Source organism: Heteronotia binoei, chromosome 20, assembly GCF_032191835.1.
Source record: "Heteronotia binoei isolate CCM8104 ecotype False Entrance Well chromosome 20, APGP_CSIRO_Hbin_v1, whole genome shotgun sequence".
In the NCBI taxonomy this organism is placed as follows: domain Eukaryota; kingdom Metazoa; phylum Chordata; class Lepidosauria; order Squamata; family Gekkonidae; genus Heteronotia; species Heteronotia binoei.
Window position 1 is genome coordinate 31,371,937 of NC_083242.1, and position 23,583 is coordinate 31,395,519.

General features: G+C 48.9%; 1 protein-coding gene across 1 annotated transcript in view; it reads left to right on the plus strand.

The window, feature by feature from the left end:
- The first annotated feature begins 796 nt into the window (after positions 1–796).
- Positions 797–23,583, plus strand: part of TMEM184A (transmembrane protein 184A) — a 28,878-nt gene continuing 6,091 nt past the window's right edge. The window contains exons 1-6 of the mRNA XM_060260569.1: positions 797–1,054; positions 12,385–12,550; positions 13,558–13,648; positions 17,912–17,987; positions 19,341–19,432; positions 20,736–20,905. Coding sequence (XP_060116552.1) covers positions 797–1,054; positions 12,385–12,550; positions 13,558–13,648; positions 17,912–17,987; positions 19,341–19,432; positions 20,736–20,905 — 853 coding nt within the window. The remainder of the gene's footprint in view (positions 1,055–12,384; positions 12,551–13,557; positions 13,649–17,911; positions 17,988–19,340; positions 19,433–20,735; positions 20,906–23,583) is intronic.

The window sequence follows — 23,583 nt, forward strand, 5'->3', positions numbered from 1 at the left end:
ATCTGCCGTAGATGGAAGAAGGCAGACCGCGCAGCTGTTGTGACCTGGACCTCCATGGAGAGGGAGGCATCCAGAATCACTCCCAGACTCTTCACCTGCTGGACCAGTACCAGGGCGGCACTGCCCAGGGCTGGGAGCTGGATGCACGAACCCCCCACCCTCGATTCAGGTACAGAACCTCCGTCTTAGTTGGATGTAACTTCAGTCGACTCTGCTGTAGCCATCCAGCCACGGCTTCTAACGCCTCCGACAGCTGTTCAGGGGCGGAAGACAGTCTGCCGTCCATCAACAGATAGAGCTGGGTGTCATCAGCATACTGGTGGCAGCCCAGTCCAAAACCTCGGACAATCTGGGCAAGGGGGCGCATATAGATGTTGAATAATGTAGGCGAGAGAATAGCTCCCTGCGGCACTCCACATATAAGCGGGTGCCGCAGGGAAGTCTGCTGGCCAAGCATTAGTTTACTTGTGGAACTACTCCCTGCACCTCTTTCCTAATATGTTTGGACATTCATTTGTTTCAGAGTGACTTAGGGTGTGGGTTTGTGGGCTCCTTATGTAGCATTCTTTGAATTTGTATTGTAACAAACTCTTTTGATATCTATTCAAATATTTTGTGTGCATTATCGCCTTTGGAGGCTGGTTTTCGCGGAGGTTTTTTTTTTACCTGTTTCCCTGCCCCACCTGGAGATTGGCATCACTAGGCGCTTCCTTTGTTTTATAGACTGTCCTACATTTTCTTACTGTTTGCTTCTCTGACTCTCCGCCCCTGATCTGCGTCACCTTTGCTCTGGCAGATGAATAACACCGCGGACGCTCTCGAGTCCTCCTCTCCCACCGAGACGGGGAGAGAAGCCACCAGCCTGGTGCCAACGACAATGGGGCTGGGCCTCTTCCCTTTGGATGCCAGCCATTTGGTTGTGGGCGACGGCTCCCAGCTGAGGGCTGACCGCAACCTCTCCCACGACAGCCAGGATCTCTTCTTGACCACTTCGACAGCCCGAGTGATCTCGAGTCTCTTTGTCTGGTCTGCTCTGCTGATCACTTCTTACCAGGTAAGAGGACTCCCGCGGCAACCAGAGGGAATTCATACGTTGACAGGGCTGGGGGCACAAGGATGATACTTGGATTCCACCTTGGGCTACTGTAGGGTTGCCAATCCCCAAGTGGCGGAGGGATAGAAGAAGAAGAATTGCAGATTTATACCCTGCCCTTCTCCCTGAATCAGAGACTCAGAGCGGCTTACAATCCCCTATGGCTTCTCCCCCCACAACAGACACCCTGTGAGGTGGTGGGGCTGAGAGGGCTCTCACAGCAGCTGCCCTTTTGAGGACAACCTCTGCGTATAGCTGTGGCTGACCCAAGGCCATTCCAGCAGCTGCAAGTGGAGGAGTGGGGAATCAAACCCGGTTCTCCCAGATAAGAGTCTGGACACTTAACCACTACACCAAACTGGCTCTCATAAACTGGATAAAAGGCGCATGAGCTTCCGTGAAAAAGCAGCCTCAAAAAATACAAAGTACTTATAAAAAATTTATACAATAGTCGAAAAATGCAAACTCATATTGAAATGAATCACACAGAAACAGTGAGAACGCTGACCACACCTGTGCCCCAAAGTCTTACACATAGCAGTCAATGCCAAAATTTCAAGGATTGGGGGTCCAGGCTGTGGTGTAGAAATGGTGTCTTGCGCTGAGTCCAACACTTCATATCTTCCTTTCCAATGTAGCAGAAGAGATATCTGATGCAGCGCGGCAAAATCCAATGCGACAGGGTTGTACGTGATGCCCTGTTTCACTCTAAGCTTCTACAAGCTTAGAATAAGCATATGTTGGATAAGCATATGAAGTAGAGGTCCATCAGTGGCTATTAGCCACAGCGTATTATTGGAACTCTCTCTCTGGGGCAGTGATGCTCTGTATTCTTGGTGCTTAGGGGGCACAGTGGGAGGACTTCTAATGTCCTGGCCCCACTTATGGACCTCCTGATGGCACCTGGTTTTTTTGGCCACTGTGTGGCACAGAGTGTTGGGCTGGATGGGTCATTGGCCTGATCCAGCATGGCTTCTCTTATGTTCTTATGTGACACAGAGTGTTGGACTGGAGGGGCCATTGGCCTGATCCAACATGGCTTCTCTTATGTTCTTATGTGACACAGAGTGTTGGACTGGAGGGGCCATTGGCCTGATCCAACATGGCTTCTCTTATGTTCTTATGTGACACAGAGTGTTGGACTGGATGGGCCATTGGCCTGATCCAACAGGGCTTCTCTTATGTTCTTATGTGACACAGAGTGTTGGACTGGAGGGGCCGTTTGCCTGATCCTACATGGCTTCTCTTATGTTCTTATGTGACACAGAGTGTTGGACTGGATGGGCCATTGGCCTGATCCAACATGGCTTCTCTTATGTTCTTCTGTGACACAGAGTGTTGGACTGGAGGGGCCATTGGCCTAATCCAACATGGCCTCTCATGTTCTTATGTGACACACAGTGTTGGACTGGAGGGGCCATTGGCCTGATCCAACATGGCTTCTCTTATGTTCTTATGTGACACAGAGTGGTGGACTGGAGGGGCCATTGGCCTGATCCAACATGGCTTCTCTTATGTTCTTATGTGACACAGTGGTGGACTGGATGGGCCATTGGCCTGATCCAACATGGCTTCTCTTATGTTCTTCTGTTATGTTCACATACGGCCCAGCCCGACATGGTCCAGCCCAACCAGGTCCCATTTATGTCAGATCTGGCCCTCATAACAAACAGGGGTTTGACACCCCTGAGCTAGAATGTCTTGGATGGAAGCCAATTCTGTAGGTTTTCATGCAAGCCAGCTCTGTGGAGCATGGTGGAATTACTTCTGAGTAAGAGGGTGGAAGACAGCCGGTTCGGCATTTTCTGATCCTGGCTTTCTGTGAAACGGCGTTGCCGTGAGCCAGCTGGCAGGCGTTTATCAGGATGGACCTTGCCCTCTTGCTGTGTGTGTCTCTAGGAGGATTTTTCCCCTCCCAAGGAGAAATGCCACATCCCTCAGGAGATCGTGAGCAACATGCATCTCGTTGCTTGTGCAGTTGTACATTGCATGTAGATACTTTGATGTGATTGGTCTGGGAACGACCTTGCCATGAGCTCCCATATTGCTGTAGTCTGGGTTGACTGCAGTGGGCCCTTCTGATGGTCCAGGGGTGTCGAACTCATTAGTTATGAGGGCCAGATCTGACATAAATGAGATCTTGTCTGGCCAGGCTATGTGTGTCATAAAATGTAATTCCGGGTAGCAGAGATATAAACTTTATAAAGGACACAGATAAACACAAAGATTTTTTTTTTTAAATTTAAATCATGCTTAAAAGATCAGCACTCTTGCAATATCTGGTTTATTTAACATTCATTACAGAAATCTCATGGTCAGTGCTTTGAGCCTAAGACCCAGAGGAAAACATGAAATGGCTGGGCATTGTGAGGTTTTGTACATAAGTTGCTTCTTGTGCTGGTCAAGAACATGTGAAGGCACTAAATTATTATTGAAATGGTCTACAGGAGAAGAAGTAGTAAAGTCTCAAATATTGGGCAATCAATGTGAATAGAGAAATACAAATGGATACGTGGGAGCACCTTTGGAAGAACTCGATGAAGATCTCAACTTGTCAGAGTATCAAAGAGAACTGTTTTAAGATGATGTATAGGTGGTATATGACTCTGAAAAAACTGGCTAGAATGAGTAAGAAAATGTCGGATAGATGTTGGAAATGTAAAAAACATGAAGGTTCTTTTTTCACATGTGGTGGACTTGTGAAAAAGCGAAAGAATTTTGGATGATGATACAGCAAGAAATTTTGGGTTATGACTTTAAAAAAACTGCAGAGACTTTTTTGCTTGGATTACAATTAGAAAAATTTCCAAAGGAAGACAGGACATTAATTTGGTACTTGCTCTCAGCTGCTAAGACATTGTATGCGCAGCTGTGAAAACAAGAAAAAATACCAGAGAAATGGGACTGGCTTATGAAAGTTTTATTGTGGAGTGAGATGGACAAACTAACTAGAAATCTAAGAGACTATGATCTAGATATATTCAAAAAGGAGTGGAAGAAATTTAAAGGATATATGCAGAAAGAGTGGAATGTAAAAAGACATTGGACAATTTTTTAGTATTGATGAGGGAAAAAAAATATTGAACTTTGATCAGTTAGTGGTACCTTTAGTATAGAACTTAAATATATAACTTCGGGGAAGTCAAACAAGGGAGGGAGGGGGGATTGAAATATCATATGGGTTAGTACAGGAAATTTATAATTAAGTTTTGTAACCATATGTTATCAATAAATTGTTAAAACACAAAGAACATGTGAAGGCACCATGACACAGACTGAGGGCTATGTGTCTGTCTACAAAACTATAGTCTTACTCGGAGAAATAATTACAACTCCTATGAGGCAGTGCAAGAATATGGAGACAACAATGTATAGTGGTCAGTATCTGCCTACTTACATGGGAAGTCTAGGTTAAAATCCGTACTCTACAAAGGAAATGTGCTGGGTGAACTTGGTCTGGACACAACACTCTCAGCATCATCCGCCTCACTGGATTGTTGTCATTCCTCATCTAAATAATTCCCATTGCTTTCCTACTGAAAGAGACTCGACTATGAAGGCATGAATACAGAGAAAAGGGAGAGACAAAACCCATTTGAACACGGAAAGCCCTGACATAAGCCAACAACACACACACACACCCTTGCAGGCCTGATAGGAGCCCTCTGGAGGCCTGCTCTGGCCCCTGTGCTGCACGTTTGACACCCCTGGTTTAGACTTCCCATCAGCCTGGCTTTCTTTGCAGTCATGAGCGGTAAAAGCAAGTTAATAAAAAAGAAGGACAATTTGAAACTTGGCCTTTGTGGGAATGAGAGTTGCCAATCCCCAGGTGGGTAGCAAGGGAGCCCCTAAGGGTCCTGTGACTAAACCAGCCTCCAATATAATCAACAAATTTTCATAGAAAGTGATAAAGGAAACATAAACAGCCACTTAAAGCAGTGAAATGTACATAAGGTGAGGTCATACAGTATACACAGTCCTTTATAAGGACAAAATTAGGTAGAAGAAGAAGATATTGGATTTATATCCCACCCTCCACTCCGAAGAGTCTCAGAGAGGCTCACAATCTCCTTTATCTCCCTCCCTCACAACAGACACCCTGTGAGGTGGGTGGGGCTGGAGAGGGCTCTCACAGCAGCTGCCCTTTCAAGGACAACCTCTGCCAGAGCTATGGCTGACCCAAGGCCATGCCAGCAGGTGCAAGTGGAGGAGTGGGGAATCAAACCCGGTTCTCCCAGATAAGAGTCCGCACACTTCACCACTACACCAAACTGGCTCTCCTACAAAGGTGAAGTTATATAATATGCACAGTCTTTCTTGGGACCAAAAGGCCTCCAAATGGTTTCAGGCAAGAACTGGCAAAGTAGAGTCTTCTTTACAAGTCAAACTGCTGTAGAAAAAAAGCCAGCTGTAGCAGACAGCTACGAAGGCAGCGCCTCTCTGCCTCCGTTTCCCTGAAGCTTCCAGAGGCTTAATGCAAAAGATTACAAAGTCGATAATGGAAATCAGTCCTTCAAGTGCAATGAATGGTCGCTGGAGCACCACATTATAAATATAACTTTCATTGCACTTGAAGGATTGATTTCCATTCATAGCTGTCTGCTACTGTTGGCTTTTTTTTCTACAGCAGTTTGACTTGTGAAGAAGACTCCACTTTGCCAGTTCTTGGCTGAAACCATTTGGAGGCCTTTTGGTCCCACGGAAGACTGTGCGTATTGTATAACTTCACCTAATTTTGTCCTTATAAAGGACCGTGTATACTGTATGACCTCACCTTATGTACATTTCACTGCTTGAAGTGGTTGTTTATGTTTCCTTTATAAATTTCAATGAAAATTTGTTGATTATATTGGAGGCTGGCTTAGTCACAGAACCCTTAGGGGCTCCCTTGCTAGTCATTTATCTGTGATTCTCTATTCATATTGGGTTACTTAATCCCCAGGTGGGGGCAGGGGATCCCCTAGTTTGGAGGCCATCCCCCCACATCAGCGTAATCAGAAAGCGAGGGGGGGAGGGAAATGTACTAGTCCCTATAGCGTATAATGGAGAATCCATCCATGGATATCTAGGGCTCGGGGGGGGGGGTGCTGTTTTTCAAGGCAGGTGCGCCAAATTTGCAACATAACATCTGGTGCTTTTTCTCAAAAAATCCTCCAGGTTTCAAAAAGATTGGACCAGGGGGTCCTTTTCTATGAGAAGAAGAAGATTAAGAAGATATTGGATTTATATCCCACCCTACATTCCGAATCTCAGAGTCTCAGAGCGGCTCACAATCTCCTTTATCTTCCTCCCCCACAACAGACACCCTGTGAGGTGGGTGGGGCTGAGAGGGCTCTCCCAGAAGCTGCCCTTTCAAGGACAACCTTTGCCAGAGCTATGGCTGACCCAAGGCCATTCCATCAGCTGCAAGTGGAGGAGTGGGGAATCAAACCCGGTTCTCCCAGATAAGAGAGCGATGGCTGACCCAAGGCCATTCCAGCAGCTGCAAGTGGAGGAGTGGGGAATCAAACCCGGTTCTCCCAGATAAGAGAGCGATGGCTGACCCAAGGCCATTCCAGCAGCTGCAAGTGGAGGAGGGGGGAATCAAACCCTGTTCTCTCAGATAAGAGAGCTCTGGCTGACCCAAGGCCATCTCAGCAGCTGCAAGTGGAGGAGTGGGGAATCAAACCCGGTTCTCCCAGATAAGAGAGCTATGGCTGACCCAAGGCCATTCCAGCAGCTGCAAGTGGAGGCGGGGGGAATCCAACCCGGTTCTCCCAGATAAGAGAGCGATGGCTGACCCAAGGCCATTCCAGCAGCTGCAAGTGGAGGAGTGGGGAATCAAACCCAGTTCTCCCAGATAAGAGTCCGCACATTATACACCAAACTGACTCTCAAAAGAAGCACCAAAAGAGCACCAAAAGAATGTGCCCCTGTCCATCATCTCCAATGGGGAGAAGGCATTTAAAAGGTGTGCGGTCCCTTTAAATGTGATGGCCAGAACTCTCTTTGGAGCTCAGTTATGCTTGTCACAACCTTGCTCCTGGCTCCACCCCCAAAGCCAGTTTGGTGTAGTGGTTGAGTGTGTGGACTCTTATCTGGGAGAACCAGGTTTGATTCTCCACTCCTCCACTTGCACCTGCTGGAATGGCCTTGGGTCAGTCATAGCTCTCGCAGAGCTGTCCTTGAAAGGGCAGCTTCTGTCAGAGCTCTCTCAGCCCCACCTACTTCACAGAATGTCTGTTGTGGGAGAAGAAGATAAAGGAGATTGCGAGCAGGTCTGAGACTCTATGGTCTTCTTCCTGGCTCCACCCCCAAAGATTTCTTGAATTGGACCTGGCAACCCTATTGGGAATCTGCTCCATTAGACTCTTGCAAAGGCCCGTTTTCAGTTTGTTTGTAAAAATAGCATGCTTTTAGTGCTCACGACTGCAAAGAAAACGTCAAGCACAGAAGCAAAAAGAAAGACGAAGGATTTGAAATGAAGACGAGGGCCGGGGAAATGGCTTTAGAAGGGCACTTCCACACCATGAAGAATGCACTTCCATTCCACTTTCAGCGCACTTCAGCGATCGTTTGCAAGTGGGTTTTGCTATTTCACGCAGCAAAATCCAGTTACCAAATGCATTGGAAGTGGATTGAAAGTGCATCGTTCAGTGTGCGTTAAGGTTGCCAAGTCCAATTCAAGAAATATCTGGGGACCTTGGGGGTGGAGCCAGGAGACTTTGAGGGTGGAGCCAGGAGTAAGTTGTGACCAGCATAACTGAACTCCAAAAGGAGTTCTGGCCATCACATTTAAAGGGACTTACACACCTTTTAAATGCCTTCCCTCTATTGCAAATAATGAAAGATAGGGGCACCCTTCTTTGGGGGCTCATAGGGCTGGACCCCCTGGTCCAATCCTTTTGAAACATGGAGGGTATTTTGAGGAGAACCAACAGATCCTATGCTGAAACTTTGATGCCTTTACCTCAAAAAAAACATCCCCTCAGAGCCCCAGATACCTGTGGATCAATTCTCTATTATACCCTATGGGAATTGGTCTCCATAGGGAATAGTGGAATGCCCTGCAGACATTTTCTTCCCCTTCCCCCCCCCCCCACTGCATTCTGATGACCCTGAAGTGGGGGGGGCCCTCCATACTAGGGGATCCCCTGCCCCCACCTGGGGATTTTAGCAACACAAAGAGTAACATGGAAAGGAAAAGAGAAAACAAGCCCTAAGGCAGGGGAGGCCAACGGTAGCTCTCCAGATGTTTTTTGCCTACAACTCCCGTCAGCCCCAGCCATTGCTGGAGTTGTAGGCAAAAAACATCTGGAGAGCTATCGTTGGCCACCCCTGCCTTAAGGCATCCACGAAAAACCAGCCTCAATGATTGAAATATAAACTGGAGAGCCAGTTTGGTGTAGTGGTTAAGCGTGCGGACTCTTATCTGGGAGAACCGGGTTTGATTCCCCACTCCTCCACTTGCACCTGCTGGCATGGCCTCGGGTCAGCCATAGCTCTGGCAGAGGTGGTCCTTGAAAGGGCAGCTGCTGTGAGAGCCCTCTCCAGCCCCACCCACCTCACAGGGTGTCTGTTGTGGGGGAGGAAGGGAAAGGAGATTGTGAGCCGCTCTGAGACTCTTCGGAGTGGAGGGCGGGATATAAATCCAATATCTTCTTCAAAGTTTATCAAACAATTTAAGCAAAGGTGCAAAAAATTACCCGGAAACCCAATGTCCTTTCAATTCATAATAGAAGTTCATAGTCTTTACGGCGGAGATCTGGGAAAGAAGTTGGCAGAGCCATGAATGGAGAGTCCGATGCTTCAGAGAATTCATTCAATACATGTGGGTGTGGGGACAATTGGCAGCCCAGCACGAGAACGCAACAGGGAGGCACGTATTGCCCTGTTTCACCGAAGGCTTTTTCAAGCTGCAAAGTAATAATATAATAAAACCACCAGCAATTTCAAACATCAGATGGTTAAGGATTGCAAAAGCAGTCATACATACCTTCGAAATACATTCACAATTTTACAACGCTCAAACATTCTGCAGACTACAAACGGCAAAGCGTAGCCATACATCCTACATGATGATATACTTACAGACAGGTGTTGGTAATTACTACAAATCCTTAAAGCTACAACGTAATAACCACAGCGTTCCAAAAAACAATATGCGCAAATGTTAATTCAAAGAAAGCAGGAAAGATCCCAATCGCTATTGAGCCCATACGGTATCGAGGAACTTAATTTAAAAATCCAACACATTTCTTGCTTGAGTAGCCACTTCTGCATATCGACTTCACCCTGCGGCCGTAACAGAAACTTCTCAATCACAAAAATTTTTAAGTCATTGGGATCATGTTATAATTGGCTTGTTTTCTCCTCACCTGGGGATCGGCAACCCTAGTGTGTATGAACACTGATTCACAATTGTGTGTACAATCCAGCTCTCTCTTGCTGTGTCTTTTCAGGGGTCTGGTGATCTCTTGCTCTGACCTCGTCAGCCCAGGAGACCCAGATCTTAGTTAAGTAGGGGTTGACCCAGGTTAGTATTTGGATGGGAGACCTCCAAGTATTATCAGGGTCGTGACACGGAGGCCTCAGCAACTATGCCTTGGTGAGCCACAGGTCTGATCCAGCAGAGCTCTTCTGATGTTCTTATGAGGGGAAAGTCTTGACCTCTGTGCCCTGTGGTCGGCCCTCCAGAGGAACCGGTTCGCCGTTGTATAAAATAGGATGCTGGACTAGATCCAGCAGGGCTCTTCTGATATTTTTATCATGGGCAGGCCTCGGCTTCTCTGCCCTGTGATTGGCCCTCCAGAGGAACAGGTTGGCCACTGTGTGAGACGGGATGCTGGACTAGATGGACCCTCACTGGTCTGATCCAGCAGGGCTCTTCTGAAGTTTTTCTCATGGGAAGGTCTTGGCATCTCTGCCCTGTTGTTGGCTCTCCAAAGGAACTGGTTAGCTGCTGTGTGAGATAGGAGGCTGGACCCTCACCGGTCTGACCCAGCAGAGCTCTTCTGATGTTCTTATGAAAGCCTTGGCCCCTCTGCCCTGTTGTTGGCCCTCCAGAGGAACTGGTTGGCTGCCATGTGAGACAGGAGGCTGGACTAGATGGACCCTCACTGGTCTGACCCAGCAGGGCTCTTCTGATGTTCCTATCAAGGGAAGTTCTCAGCCTCTTCCGTGTTGTTGGCCTAGTTGGCTGCTATGTGAGACAGGATGCTGGACTAGATGGACCCTCACTGATCTGATCCAGCTGGGCTCTTCTGATGTTCTTATGAAGGCCTCGGCCTCTCTGCCCTGTGATTGGCCCTCCAGAGGAACAGGTTGGCCACTGAGTGAGACGGGATGCTGGACTAGATAGACCCTCACTGGTCTGACCCAGCAGGGCTCTTCTGATGTTGGTATGAAGGCCTCGGCCTCTCTGCCCTGTTGTTGGCCCTCCAGAGGAACTGGTTGGCTGCCAAGTGAGACAGGAGGCTGGACTAGATGGACCCTCAGTGGTCTGATCCAGCAGGCTCTTCTGGTGTTCTTATGAAGGCCTCGGCCTCTCTGCCCTGTGATTGGCCCTCCAGAGGAACAGGTTGGCCACTGAGTGAGACGGGATGCTGGACTAGATGGACCCTCACCGGTCTGACCCAGCAGGGCTCTTCTGATGTACTTATGAAGGCCTCGGCCTCTCTGCCCTGTTGTTGGCCCTCCAGAGGAACTGGTTGGCTGCCATGTGGGACAGGAGGCTGGACTAGATGGACCCTCCCTGGTCTGATCCAGCTGGGCTCCTTTAATGTTCTTATATTTTGATGAGATTCAGGTTTCAGGTTGCTGCTGGCCAGGAGCCATACAAGGAAGAGCAGTTCTGCCTATTGCCCTATGGCAGGGTTGCCAAGTCCAATTCAAGAAATATTTGGGGACTTTGGGGGTGGAGCCAGGAGACTTTGGGGGTGGAGTCATGAGCAAGGTTGTGACAAGCATCATTGAACTCCAAAGGGAGTTCTGGCCATCACATTGAAAGGGACTGCACACTTTTTCAATGCCTTCCCTCCACTGGAAATAATGAAGGATGAGGGCACCTTCTTTGGAGGCTCATAGAATTGCCCCCCCTTGTCCAATCCTTTTGAAACTTGGAGGGTGTTTTGAGGAAAGGCATCAAACGCTATGCTGCAAATTTCGTGCCTCTACCTCAAAGAACATCACCCCTAGAGCCCCAGATACCCGCAGATCAATTCCTCATTATTCCCTAAGGGAATCGTTCTCCATAGAGTGCCCAGTAGACATTTCCCTCCCCTGTTTTCTAAAGCGGGGGGAGGGCCTCCAAACTGGGGAATCCCCTGCCCCCTCCCTCTCTCACACACACACACTTACTGGGTTTGGTTCCTCCACGACTTTACTTGCTCTGAAAACGAAAGCAAAACAGACAGAGGGTCTGTGCTGTGACAAAACTGCTGCTGAGCCTTCCCCATGAAGCGCTTCCTGTTTCCTGCTCCCTGCTCAGCTTTAAAGGCACACATTTTAAAAATGGACCTGTTTGCAGGTTTCTAAACCTACCGGAGCTCTAGAGGTACATGGTGACTGTGGGGCGGGGCTTCCCCCCACTGGCCAGCTGGTTGTGGGGTGGGGCTTCCCCCCGCTGGGACCTGGGGACTGGGAAGCCTACTGTATGCTCATGGAAAGTGCCATCAAGTCACAGGTGACTTATATTGACCCTGCAGGGTTTTCAGGTCAAGAGATGTTCAGGGGTGATTAGCCACTGCCTGCCTTTCTGTAGCAAGCTTGAACTTCCTTGGTGGCCTACTAGCCAGGGCTGACGCTGCTTAGCTTCTGAGATAAGGGATGTAGAAGGAAGATACAAATGATCTTAAGGGACCCTTCACATCCGGGCGACTTGCTATTTGAGATTTTACCGTCAGGTAGGCGATATAGAGTGTTGAAGGCAAAGACAAATAGATTCAAGGGCAGCTTCTATCCAAGTGCCGTGGTTAAGCTAAATGCAGGGTTATGAATGGTTATGTGTTTTTAGATGCATTTAAATGGTCTATGTATATGTATATGTCCTTTTGTGGGTGTTGATATGTTGCTATGTTTGTGGAAGAGCACCTCATTTCGTTGCTCTCATTTTCTTTTTTGAGAACAATGACAATAAATTTATCTATCTATCTATCTACCTGACAAAATCAGGTTAGTCCTGGCCTTTCCTCATGTAAATTGTCTAACCCTTTTATCACATCCCCCCAAAACTGGCTCATGTGGACTTGTCCTTAGATCCCGGCATTTATCTCTTGGATCCATTATCCCTGTCTTCTCTCCCTCTCTCCTAGATCTTCTTGCACCTGAAAAACTACACCGTCCCCAACGAGCAGCGGTACATCATTCGCATCCTCTTCATCGTCCCCATCTACGCCTTCGATTCCTGGCTCAGCCTGTTGTTGATCGGCAGTCACCAATATTACGTTTACTTTGACTCTGTGCGCGACTGCTATGAAGGTGAGGTGGGTTTTGTTCTCTGAATCCCGCAGTATGCAGAAGGATGTTTGGCATTAATGAAACTGCCTAAATACCCGGGGTTGCTGAGCATTCGGGTTAGAAATTGCTGAGCAGTCAGGTTAGAACGGATAAAAGGAAGTCCTTCTTCACCCAAAGGGCGATTAACACATGGAATCCACTGCCACAGGAGGTGGTGGCGGCTACAAGCATAGACAGCTTCAAGAGGGGAATGGCTAAGCATATGGAGCAGAGGTCCATCAGTGGCTATTAGCCACAGCGTATTGTTGGAACTCTCTGTCTGGGGCAGTGATGCTCTGTATTCTTGTTCTTGGGATGGGGGGCACAGTGGGAGGGCTTCTAGCTCCACTGTTGGACCTCTTGATGGCACTTGGTTTTTTTGGCCACTGTGTGACACAGAGTGTTGGACTGGATGGGTCACTGGCCTGATGAACATATGAAGCTGCCTTATACTGAATCAGACCCTTGGTCCATCAAAGTCAGTCTTGTCTTCTCAGACTGGCAGCGGCTCTCCAGGGTCTCAAGCTGAGGTTTTTCACACCTATTTGCCTGGACCCTTTTTTGGAGATGCCAGGGATTGAACCTGGGACCTTCTGCTTCCCGAGCAGATGCTCTACCACTGAGCCACCGTCCCTCCCCAAACATGGCTGATGTAACATGGCTTCTCTTATGTTCTAAGATCATAGAATGATAGAGCTGGAAGGGACCTAGAATCATAGAGTTGGAAGGGACCTCCAGGAAGGGACCTCCAGGGTCATCTAGTCCAACCCCCTGCACGATGCAGGAAACTCATAAACACTCCCCCTAAGTTCACAGGATCCTCATTGCTGTCAGATGGCCACATGTTTGACACCCCTGGTCTAAAGTAGGCAGTCAGGGAATAGGAGCCCTGAATTCCCTCGACCATGTGACCTCATCCTTCGGATTATGCATTCAGGTAGGTTGTACTTCTGGGTGAATGAATGCAGTCTTCCCTTTCTCCTTGGCAGCGTTCGTGATCTACAGCTTCCTGAGCCTTTGCTTTGAGTACCTCGGGGGAGAGAGCACCATCATGGCCGAAATCCGAGGGAAGCCCATCGTGTGAGTGAGCCGATGTGGCACTCGGGTTGCCAAGTCCAACTCGGGAGATATCAGGGACTCTGGGGGTGGAGCCAGGAGCAAGGGTGTGGCCAGCACAAGTGAACTCCAAAGGGAGTTCTGGCTGTCACAATGAAAGGGACCGCGCTCTTTTTAAATGCCTGCCCTCCGTTTGGAATAATGAAGGATAGGGGCACCTTCTTTGGGGGGCTCATTTAATTGGATCCCCTGGTCCAATCTTTTTGAAACTTGGGGGGTATTTTGAGGAGAGGCATCGGATGCTATGCTGAAAATTTGGTGCCTCTACCTTAAAAAACAGCCCCCCTCCCGGAGCCCCAGATACCCACATATCAATTCATTATACCCTATGGGAATCGATCTTCATAGGGAATAATGGAGTGCCCAACAGACATGCCCCCAGCTTTCTGATGACCCTAAAGTGGGGGGAGGGCCTCCAAACCAGGGGATCCCCTGCCCCCACCTGGGGATTAGTAAGAAAAGGCAAACTGTGCTAGCAAGAAATGGAGATTTATATTTAATGTAATGTAGTATGTGTTATTCTTTATTCCTTATTATTATTGACTCTAAGCCTCAATAAGCACTGCGCCCCGTGGCGCAGAGTGGTAAAGCTGCAGTATTGCAGTCGGAGCCCTCTGCTCACGACCTGAGTTCGATTCCGGCAGAAGCTGGGTTCAGGTAGCCGGCTCCAGGTTAACTCAGCCTTCCATCCTTCCGAGGTCGGTCAAATGAGTCCCCAGCTTGCTAGGAGGAAAGCTTAGATGACTGCAGAAGGCAATGGCAAACCACGCCGTAAAAAGTCTGCCGTGAAAATGTGAAAGCAACGTCACCCCAGAGTCGGAAACGACTGATGCTTGCACAGGGGACCTTTCCTTTCCTCTGTATAATAGAGCCCCGTGGCACAGAGTGTTAAAGCTGCAGTACTGCAGTCCTAAGCTCTGCTCATGACCTGAGTTCGATCCCCGGTAGAAGCTGGGTTTTCAGGTAGCCGGCCCGAGGTTGATTCAGCCTTCCATCCTTCCGAGGTCGGTAAAAGGAGTCCCCAGCTTGCTGGGGGGGAAGTGTAGATGACTGGGGAAGGCAATGGCAAACCACCCCGTAAAAAGTCTGCCGTGAAAACGTTGTGAAAGCAACGTCACCCCAGAGTCGAAAACGACTGGTGCTTGCACAGGGGACCTTTCCTTTAAGGGACCCCGTGGTGCAGAGTGTTAAACCTGCAGTACTGCAGTCCTAAGCTCTGCTCACGACCTGAGTTCGATCCTCGGCGGAAGCTGGGTTTTCAGGTAGCCGGCTCGAGGTTGACTCAGCCTTCCATCCTTCCGAGGTCGGTCAAATGAGTCCCCAGCTTTTACCTTTTTACCTTTATAAACCTCTCATATAGTGCTACACAGTTTGCCTTTTCTTACTGACCATTGTTCTGGGTTTGTTTGTTTTTTTTAATAATAATGAGTTTATTGAAATTAGGTATAACGTGCAGAGTCAGAATATAGAAGTTCAAACAAGGGTAATACAGAGATAGCTAGCTTCTGCGCAGTGAAAAGTTTCAGGTCCATTATGGCGAGTTAATTAACGAAGAGTTAATTACATATACAAATGTATAGTTATCTAAATAAACAGCAATAAAAATATAAACCCAAAAAGGGGGGGAAACAAAAAAAATTATAATAATAGAACCATAACTAATAAATGAACAGATTGATGTTTATAAAAACGATAACGGTGGGTTGGAAGTAGTATACCAATGCTGACCATTGTTGAACCGCGGTTCTTTGTTGTTGTAACCCATCTGGGATACAGCAGCCCAAATGGGGACCAAGGTGCCCACCGATGCCTCTCCCGGTGGGGTGGGAGCCAGGCGGAGCTGTTGCCCAGCGGGGGCTCTGACCGGCTGTTGGAGAGCCAATAAATTGTGTGGAGTAAAATAAAGTTTTGGCGGCAGCATTGGTTTTATTCTCTTCCCCAGTGTATTTTTTAAACTTCCCCTCTTCTCGTCCATGGTTGGGCTTTCCCTGTGGGGCTGGCTCCACCTCCTGCAGCAGCCATTTTGCTATTGGCTCCACCTCCTGCAGCAGCCATTTTGCGATTGGCTCCACCTCCTGCAGCAGCCATTTTGCGATTGGTTCCACCTCCTTGTGTGTTAGAATTCCAAAGGAGCCAGTTTGGTGTAGTGGTTAAGTGTGTGGACTCTTATCTGGGAGAACCGGGTTTGATTCTCCGCTCCTCCACTTGCACCTGCTGGAATGGCCTTGGGTCAGCCATAGCTCTGGCAGAGGTTGTCCTTGAAAGGGCAGCTGCTGTGAGAGCCCTCTCCAGCCCCACCCACCTCACAGGGTGTCTGTTGTGGGGGAGGAAGGGAAAGGAGATTGTAGGCTGCTCTGAGCCTCTGTCCTTGAAAGGGCAGCTGCTGTGAGAGCCCTCTCCAGCTCCACCCACCTCACAGGGTGTCTGTTGTGGGGGAGGAAGGTAAAGGAGATTGTAGGCCGCTCTGAGACTCTGTCCTTGAAAGGGCAGCTGCTGGGAGAGCCCTCTCCAGCCCCACCCGCCTCACAGGGTGTCTTTTGTGGGGGAGGAAGGGAAAGGAGATTGTAGGCTGCTCTGAGACTCTGTCCTTAAAAGGGCAACTGCTGTGAGAGCCCTCTCCAGCCCCACCCACCTCACAGGGTGTCTGTTGTGGGGAGGAAGGGAAAGGAGATTGTAGGCTGCTCTGAGACTCTGTCCTTAAAAGGGCAACTGCTGTGAGAGCCCTCTCCAGCCCCACCCACCTCACAGGGTGTCTGTTGTGGGAGAGGAAGGGAAAGGAGATTGTAGGCTGCTCTGAGACTCTGTCCTTAAAAGGGCAACTGCTGTGAGAGCCCTCTCCAGCCCCACCCACCTCACAGGGTGTCTGTTGTGGGGAGGAAGGGAAAGGAGATTGTGAGCCGCTCTGAGACTCTTCGGAGTGGAGAGCGGGATATAAATCTAATATCTCCTTCTTCTTCTTCCTGCAGCAGCCATCTTGTGATTGGCTCCACCTCCTTGTGTGTTAGAATTCCAAAGGTGCCTACTGCTCAAAAAAGACCCCTACTCTATGTGGAAATCTTAGGACTAGTATTTCTCCAGCAGTCCTCTCTTTCTCTGAGAGAGAATCTGTTCGTGGTTGCAAAGCCCAGTTCCCTCCAACTTGTAGCTGGCAGTTTGCTTTGCAAAAAGGCTGATGCTTTGCTATAGGCATAAATGCATGCAAAAGATACTGGGAAAGTATCTGGACCTTGGAAAGGTGCAGAGACAGGCAACTCGTTGAAACAGAAGAACCATGCTGGATCGGATCAGTGATTCCTCTGGTCCAATATCCTGTTTCGCGCAGTGTCTGTCTCTGGATGTTGCAAATGGGTAGCCATGTTAGTCTGTTATAATCTTAAAGACTAGCTGCAAATGGAGATACCAGGGGTCGAACCTGGAACTTTCTGTGTGCAAAGCAGCAGCTCTCCCACTGAGCTGCAAACTCACCTTTGGAAGCTTCCATTGCAGAGTATACGGGGTATAAACACTGAAACATCCTTCCTATGGTCCCAGTCAGGGCTTTTTTTGAGCAGGAATGCACCACAATGCAATGTCAGGGGGTGTGGCCTAATATGCAAATGAGTTCCTGCTGGGATTTTTCTGCAAAAAAAACCCGGTGCGAAGCAGTAGTGATGTCAGGGGATGTGTCCTAATATGCAAATGAGTTCCTGCTGGAATTTTTCTACAAAAAACCCCAGCGCGAAACAGTATTGATGTCAGGGAGTGTGTCCTAATATGCAAATGAGTTCCTGCTGGGCTTTTTCTGCTCCACTGATGGACCTCCTGATGGCCCCTGGTTTTTGGCCCCTTGTGACACAGAGTGTTGGACTGCATGGGCCACTGGCCTGATCCAGCATGGCTTCTCTTATGTTCTCCTACAAGAGTAGGAGAGTCAGTTTGGTGTAGTAGTTAAGTGCGTGGACTCTTATCTGTGAGAACCAGGTTTGATTGCCCACTCCTCCACTTGCAGCTGCTGGAACAGCCTTGGGTCAGCCATAGCTCTCGCAAGAGTTGTCCTTGAAAGGGCAGCTGCTGTGAGAGTGCTCTCAGCCCCACCCACCTCACAGGGTGTCTGTTGTGGGGGGAGAAGATATGGGAGATTGTAAGCTGCTCTGAGTCTCCGATTCAGAGAGAAGGGCAGGCTATAAAACTGCAGTCGTCGTCTTCTTCTTTTCTTAATTTTGACTGCGCTGTTCTGTCTGGTTCCAGGTCCAGCTGCATCTACGGGACGTGTTGTCTACAAGGGATGTCCTATTCCATTGGGTTCCTTCGGTTTTGCAAGCAGGTGAACATCCATTAGAGCAGAACACCTTTTTGGGGTGGGGGTAGGGGAGAGATGGGTACAAATCTGGGTCCTGTTTTGCCCGTGCTCTGATGGTTGGCGGTGGGGAGATGAGAGGTGCGATGAAGGGCCCCCCAAATTCTGCAGCCATCTCGATGGGGATCGTCATGGCTGGGGGGGGGCAGGGAGCACAGCGTGGCAATGCAGAGCCCGCTGCTTCAAACAGGGGTGTCAAAATCCTTTGTTATGGGGGCCGGATCTGACATAAATGAAACCTTGTCGGGAAGGGCATGTGCATCCATAAAATGTAATGCCAGATAGCGGAGATATAAACTTCATCAAGGACACAGACAAACATAGTTAAAGTGTTTTGAAAAAAACTTAAAATAAAACATGCTTAAAACGTTAGCACTCACTGATCTTAAAGGTGCTTTCTTTGTCTCTCTCCCATGGGACCCAGGGAACCGGGCAAAGGACACTCTGGCTCTTTCCTTCCTTCCTTGGGGTACCAGGAGGGGAAGGAGCCTCAGCCAGTAGAAGGACGAGAGGCTTGGCTCAGTAGCTCTCCTGTGCGATTGAGAGAGCCTGGCAAAGCAGACTCTCTCTCCCCCCTTCCTCCCCAAGGGAGGAGCCTCAGCCGATGGAGAAAATAGAGACTTTGCTCTGTAGCTCCTGTGCGATTCATTCATTCATTCACATTTTATTTATATCCCGCCCTCCCCGCCGGGGCAGGCTCAGGGCGGCTAACAACAAAAATTCAATACATACGTTGAGTTAGAACTAACAATATAAACCAACGAATAATTAAAAGTATTAAAATTCTAAAAACAATAAGTTAATATTAATATGTTAATATGTTGGTGCTATTCAGATGGTGCATTTACTTAGCAGTTTAATCAGTGAAGGCCGTTCGAAAGAGGACGGTCTTGCAGGCCCTGCGGAACTGTTCAAAGTCCCGCAGGGCCCGCATTTCTTCTGGAAGCTGATTCCACAGCTGTGGAGCCATAACGGAGAAAGCCCGAGTACGGGTACTCTGGAGTTTTACGTCTTTTGGCCCAGGAATAATCAGCAGGTTCTTCCCTGCTGACCTCAGTGCTCTCTGGGGTTCGTACGGGGAGAGACGGTCCCTAAGGTAGGCAGGTCCTCGGCCATAGAGCCTGGCCTGGCCATTGAGCAAGCCTGGCAAAGCAAGCTGTGACGCAGAAGGAAGCAAGAGAGAGGGAGAAGGAAGCCGATGACAGCCAGTCGCTTGGGGACCTGATAGGAGCCCTCGGGGGGCCCGATTCAGCCCCTGGGCTGCATGTTTGATACCCCTGGCTCAAAACATTGAACCCCGTTTTTGTTCCGTTCATCCAGGCGACGCTGCAGTTTTGCATTGTGAAGCCCTTGATGGCCATTCTTACCATCATCCTGCAAGCTTTTGGGAAATACAACGACGGCGACTTCAAGTGAGAATTTTGAAAGGTTGTCTGTGTTGCGTGTGTATGTTAAGGGCTGGGCACCGGCTCTCGCCGCTTGGCTGAGGGGAGCTTCATTGGGGACGAACTGTGGAACAGTGTATTGCTAAAACAAAGGCCTTTCCTTTACAAACTGACTTTTGAAGCGTCGGACTCTGATCTGCTTTAAACAACGATAGAACTTCCAGAACGGAACGTTTGCCGAATGGACCGAAAATGAAACAACACCAATGTTAAGCCAAACTGGCCAGTTTCCCAGCTTCCGGGGGGTGGAAATGAGGACCATTGAGGACACTGATGTACTATGAGGTCTTGGCTCACGCCTCTCTGTTGGGGCTGATTCTGCACTAGCCGCGTCTAATTCAGTCCCAGGCTGGTAAACGCTTGGGAGAGAGTGTTACAACTGTAGTTCTCAAAGCATCATGTTTCTCTTCATTGTTTTGCCCGCTAAAAGCAATATTCAATTGTGCTTCTGTCTTCATAAAACACCGGCAGGCACCGGGGGGGGGACATTTGGGGGCAATGAACCCATGGATGAGTGTCGCTTCCACAGAAAAAATCCTGTGGGGCAGGAGAGCCATTCTGTCAGCAGCTTCCAAATCTCTTTCTCTTTCCCTGGCTCCCCATCTCACAGGATTTCCCAACACCCCACCATCCAGAATTTTCTGGCTACATCCAGGGGTGGAATTCTAGCAGGAGCTCCTTTGCCTGTTAGGCCACGCCCCCTGATGTAGCCAGTCCTCCCAAGAGCTTACAAAAAAAGAGCTTTGTAAGCTCCAGGAGGATTGGCTACATCAGGGGTTTGTGGCCTAATAGGCAAAGGAGCTCCTGCTAGAATTCTACCCCGGCTACATCTTTCCTCTGTTTTCTCTCAACAACCACCCTGTGAAGTAGGCCAGGCAGAATGTTCCCTCTAAGCTGCAGAGTCTTGTGAGCAAAAATTCTACTTTGTGAGCTACTGGGCATTAAAGCTGTGAGCTACTGCATAAATTAGCATGCTCTGAGGCCATTTTTCCTGAGCTGAGACGAAAACGTGCGAGCTGGAGGCTAAAAACCTGTGAGCTAGCTCACGCTAACTCAGCTTAGAGGGAACACTGGTTGTGACAGACCCAAGGTCACCCAGTGAGCTGGCACGGTAGGAGTGGGGGATTTGAACCTGCATTGCCTGGGGTTCTAATCCATCACTCTGTCCACACCACCACACTGGTTGTTAACATGGGGCGGTTGTTGGGGCCTTTCCCAGTGATGACTGGGAGTGAACTGACCCCGCCCCTTTTCTTTTCCTCTCTCCCAGCATCCATAGCGGCTACCTCTACATCACCATCATCTACAACTTCTCGGTCAGCCTGGCCCTCTATGCCCTTTTCCTCTTCTACTTCGCCACGACGGAGCTTCTCCGCCCCTTTGAGCCCGTCCTCAAGTTCCTGACCATCAAAGCGGTCATCTTCCTCTCCTTTTGGCAAGGTGGGTGCACAGACGGAAGTGGGGGAAATCTCAAAATGGCCGAGCAGGAGGCTCACATTTAAATGTTACTACCTTTGGGGGGGAATGCCTGGGCGTGGAAAAGGAACATGGGACAGAGAAAACTCCTGTCTTAGCATCTCCTGGATATGCTAGTTTTCTGTGTTGGGTAATGCTGGCCCATGGTCAGTAGGTTCCTAGTTTAAGTCTGTCATGATCCCAGATGGGCTTTGAACCCAGTTCATCTTGACGCCCTCCTAATCAGGGGTCATTCTGTAGAAGAGGTGCCAAAGCTCATTAGCACCACTCATTTGCATATTCCACACACCCCTGACATCACCGGAAAGTGTACTAAATTATACCAGCCCAGTATCTACCTTCAAATGCTTCTTGAATTATAAGAGTCATAATGAAACTTTACTCCCATCCGATGTTCCCTCTAAGCTGCAGAGTCTTGTGAGCAAAAGTTCTACTTTGTGAGCTGCTGGCATTAAAGTTGTGAGCTACTCCATAAATGAGTGTGCTCTGGGGTCATCCTTCCTGAGCTAAGACAAAAATGTGTGAGCCGGAGGCTAAAAATCTGTGAGCTAGCTCACGCTAACTCAGCTTAGAGGGAACACTGCTGCCACGTTTGAAATTGTTTTCTTCTATGTGGCCACAGTGGCATGACGAAGATTTCCATCTGTTTGCTTGATATGTCTGGGTTATTTCCCCATTTTTTTGATGGGGAAAAATATTAGAAAGTTTGTCAAATCTTGAAGTGCAGCAAAATTCTCACGAGGGGGGGGGGTTAAACGATGGAGCTCAGAAGCAATTTAAGGGGGGGGGAGTGGTAAGTAAGAAAGAGCATAATAAAATTTAGAGGTTCCGGAGCTCTGCTCCTACCCAAAACGAGCCCTGCTCCTAATGCGCTATTACACTTCTCCTTCTCTTTTTAAAACATCGTGTCACTGGCTGTGGTGCTGGCAAGCGCCGAGATCTGTGTACGTTCTGTACTTCAAGAAATCCAGATAAGCTAAGCCGATTATGTGTGCACAGTTGTTCTTCTGCTAGCTCTTCCACCCTCCCTGTGACTGTATCGGCCTCTGAAGCCGTAGCCCTTGATCATGCATGCCCCTTTTTGGTCCAAGAGTTTGCAGCATGTAGTCCTGACCTGCATAACCCGGACAAACCCGATCTCAAAGGCTAAACAGGCCAGCCCTGGCTAGTATTTGGAAGGACGGCCTCCAAGGAATACCAGGGTCGGGACGCAGAGGCAGGCAATGGCAGAACCACTTCTGAATGTCGCTTTGCCTTCAAACCCCACTAGGCATCGCCAGAAATCATTTTGACTTGATGGCCCGAAAGAGTCTGCAGCACATATGCCAGGGGTGGGATTCTAGCAGGAGCTCCTTTGCATATTAGGCCACGCACCCCTGATGTAGCCAATCCTCCAAGAGCTTACAAAAAAGAGCCTTGTGAGCTCTCGGAGGACTGGCTACATCAGGGGTGCATGGCCTAATATGCAAAGGAGCTCCCCTGGCATATGGCATTGTAGTCAGGAGGGCGAGAAAGGTGGGGAAGGTTGGGATGGGCAATTGGAAGTCTCTTTTGTCTGCTCCTGCGCTTACAAGCAGCGACTGCCGAATGCCAACTCCGCTATGAACCTGCCCGCCCACTCTGTTCATCTTCAGAGGCCCTGTTTCCGGTGCCCTCCACCGTCTGACACGGGTGGCCTCCTAAGAAAGGGCCTTCTCGGTTGTGGCACCAAAATTATGGAATCCCGTCCCCAGGGAGATTGATCTGTTTCCCTCTATCATCGTCTTCCACCACTGGGTAAAGACTTTTTGTTTTGGTTGGCGTTCCTTTGCTAACGCTTCTGAGCCCTCCTCCCCATTTGTGTGTCTGTACGTACGTATGTTTTATTTGTTTAAAATATTTTAAATATATATTTGCATTTTGGGGGGCATTTTTGTATTTTTTATATCTGTGTGTGTGTGTGTGCTAGGGTTGCTAGTCCCCAGATGGGAGCAGGGAGCAGGGGATCTCCTGGTTTGGAGGCCCTCCCCTCACTTCAGGGTCACCAGAAAGCGGGGAGGGAAATGTCTGCTGGGCACTCCGTTATTCCCTATGGAGACTGATTCCCATAGGGTGTAATGGAGAATTGATCAGCGAGTATCTGGGACTCTGGGAGGGGAAGTTTTTTGAGTTAGAGGCACCACATTTTCAGCATAGCATCCAGGGTCTTTTCCCAGAATACCCTCCATGTTTCAAAAAGATTGAACTAGGGGGTCCCATTCTATGATCCCCAAAAGAAGGTGCCCCTATCCTTCATTATTTCCTATGGAAGGAAGGCATTTAAAAAGGTGTGCGGTACCTTTAAATGTGAACATATGAAGCCACCTTATACTGAATCAGACCTTTGGTCAATCAAAGTCAGTCTTGTCTTCTCAGACTGGCAGCGGCTCTCCAGGGTCTCAAGCTGAGGTTTTTCACACCTATTTGCCTGGTCCCTTTTTTGGTGATGCCGGGGATTGAACCTGGGACCTTCTGCTTCCCAAGCAGATGCTCTACCACTGAGCCACCGTCCCTCCCCCCACCGTCCCTCCCCAATGTGATGGCCAGAACTCCCTTTGGAGTTCAATTATGCTTGTCACACCCTTGCTCCTGGCTCCACCCCCCCCCCAAAGTCTCCTGGCTCC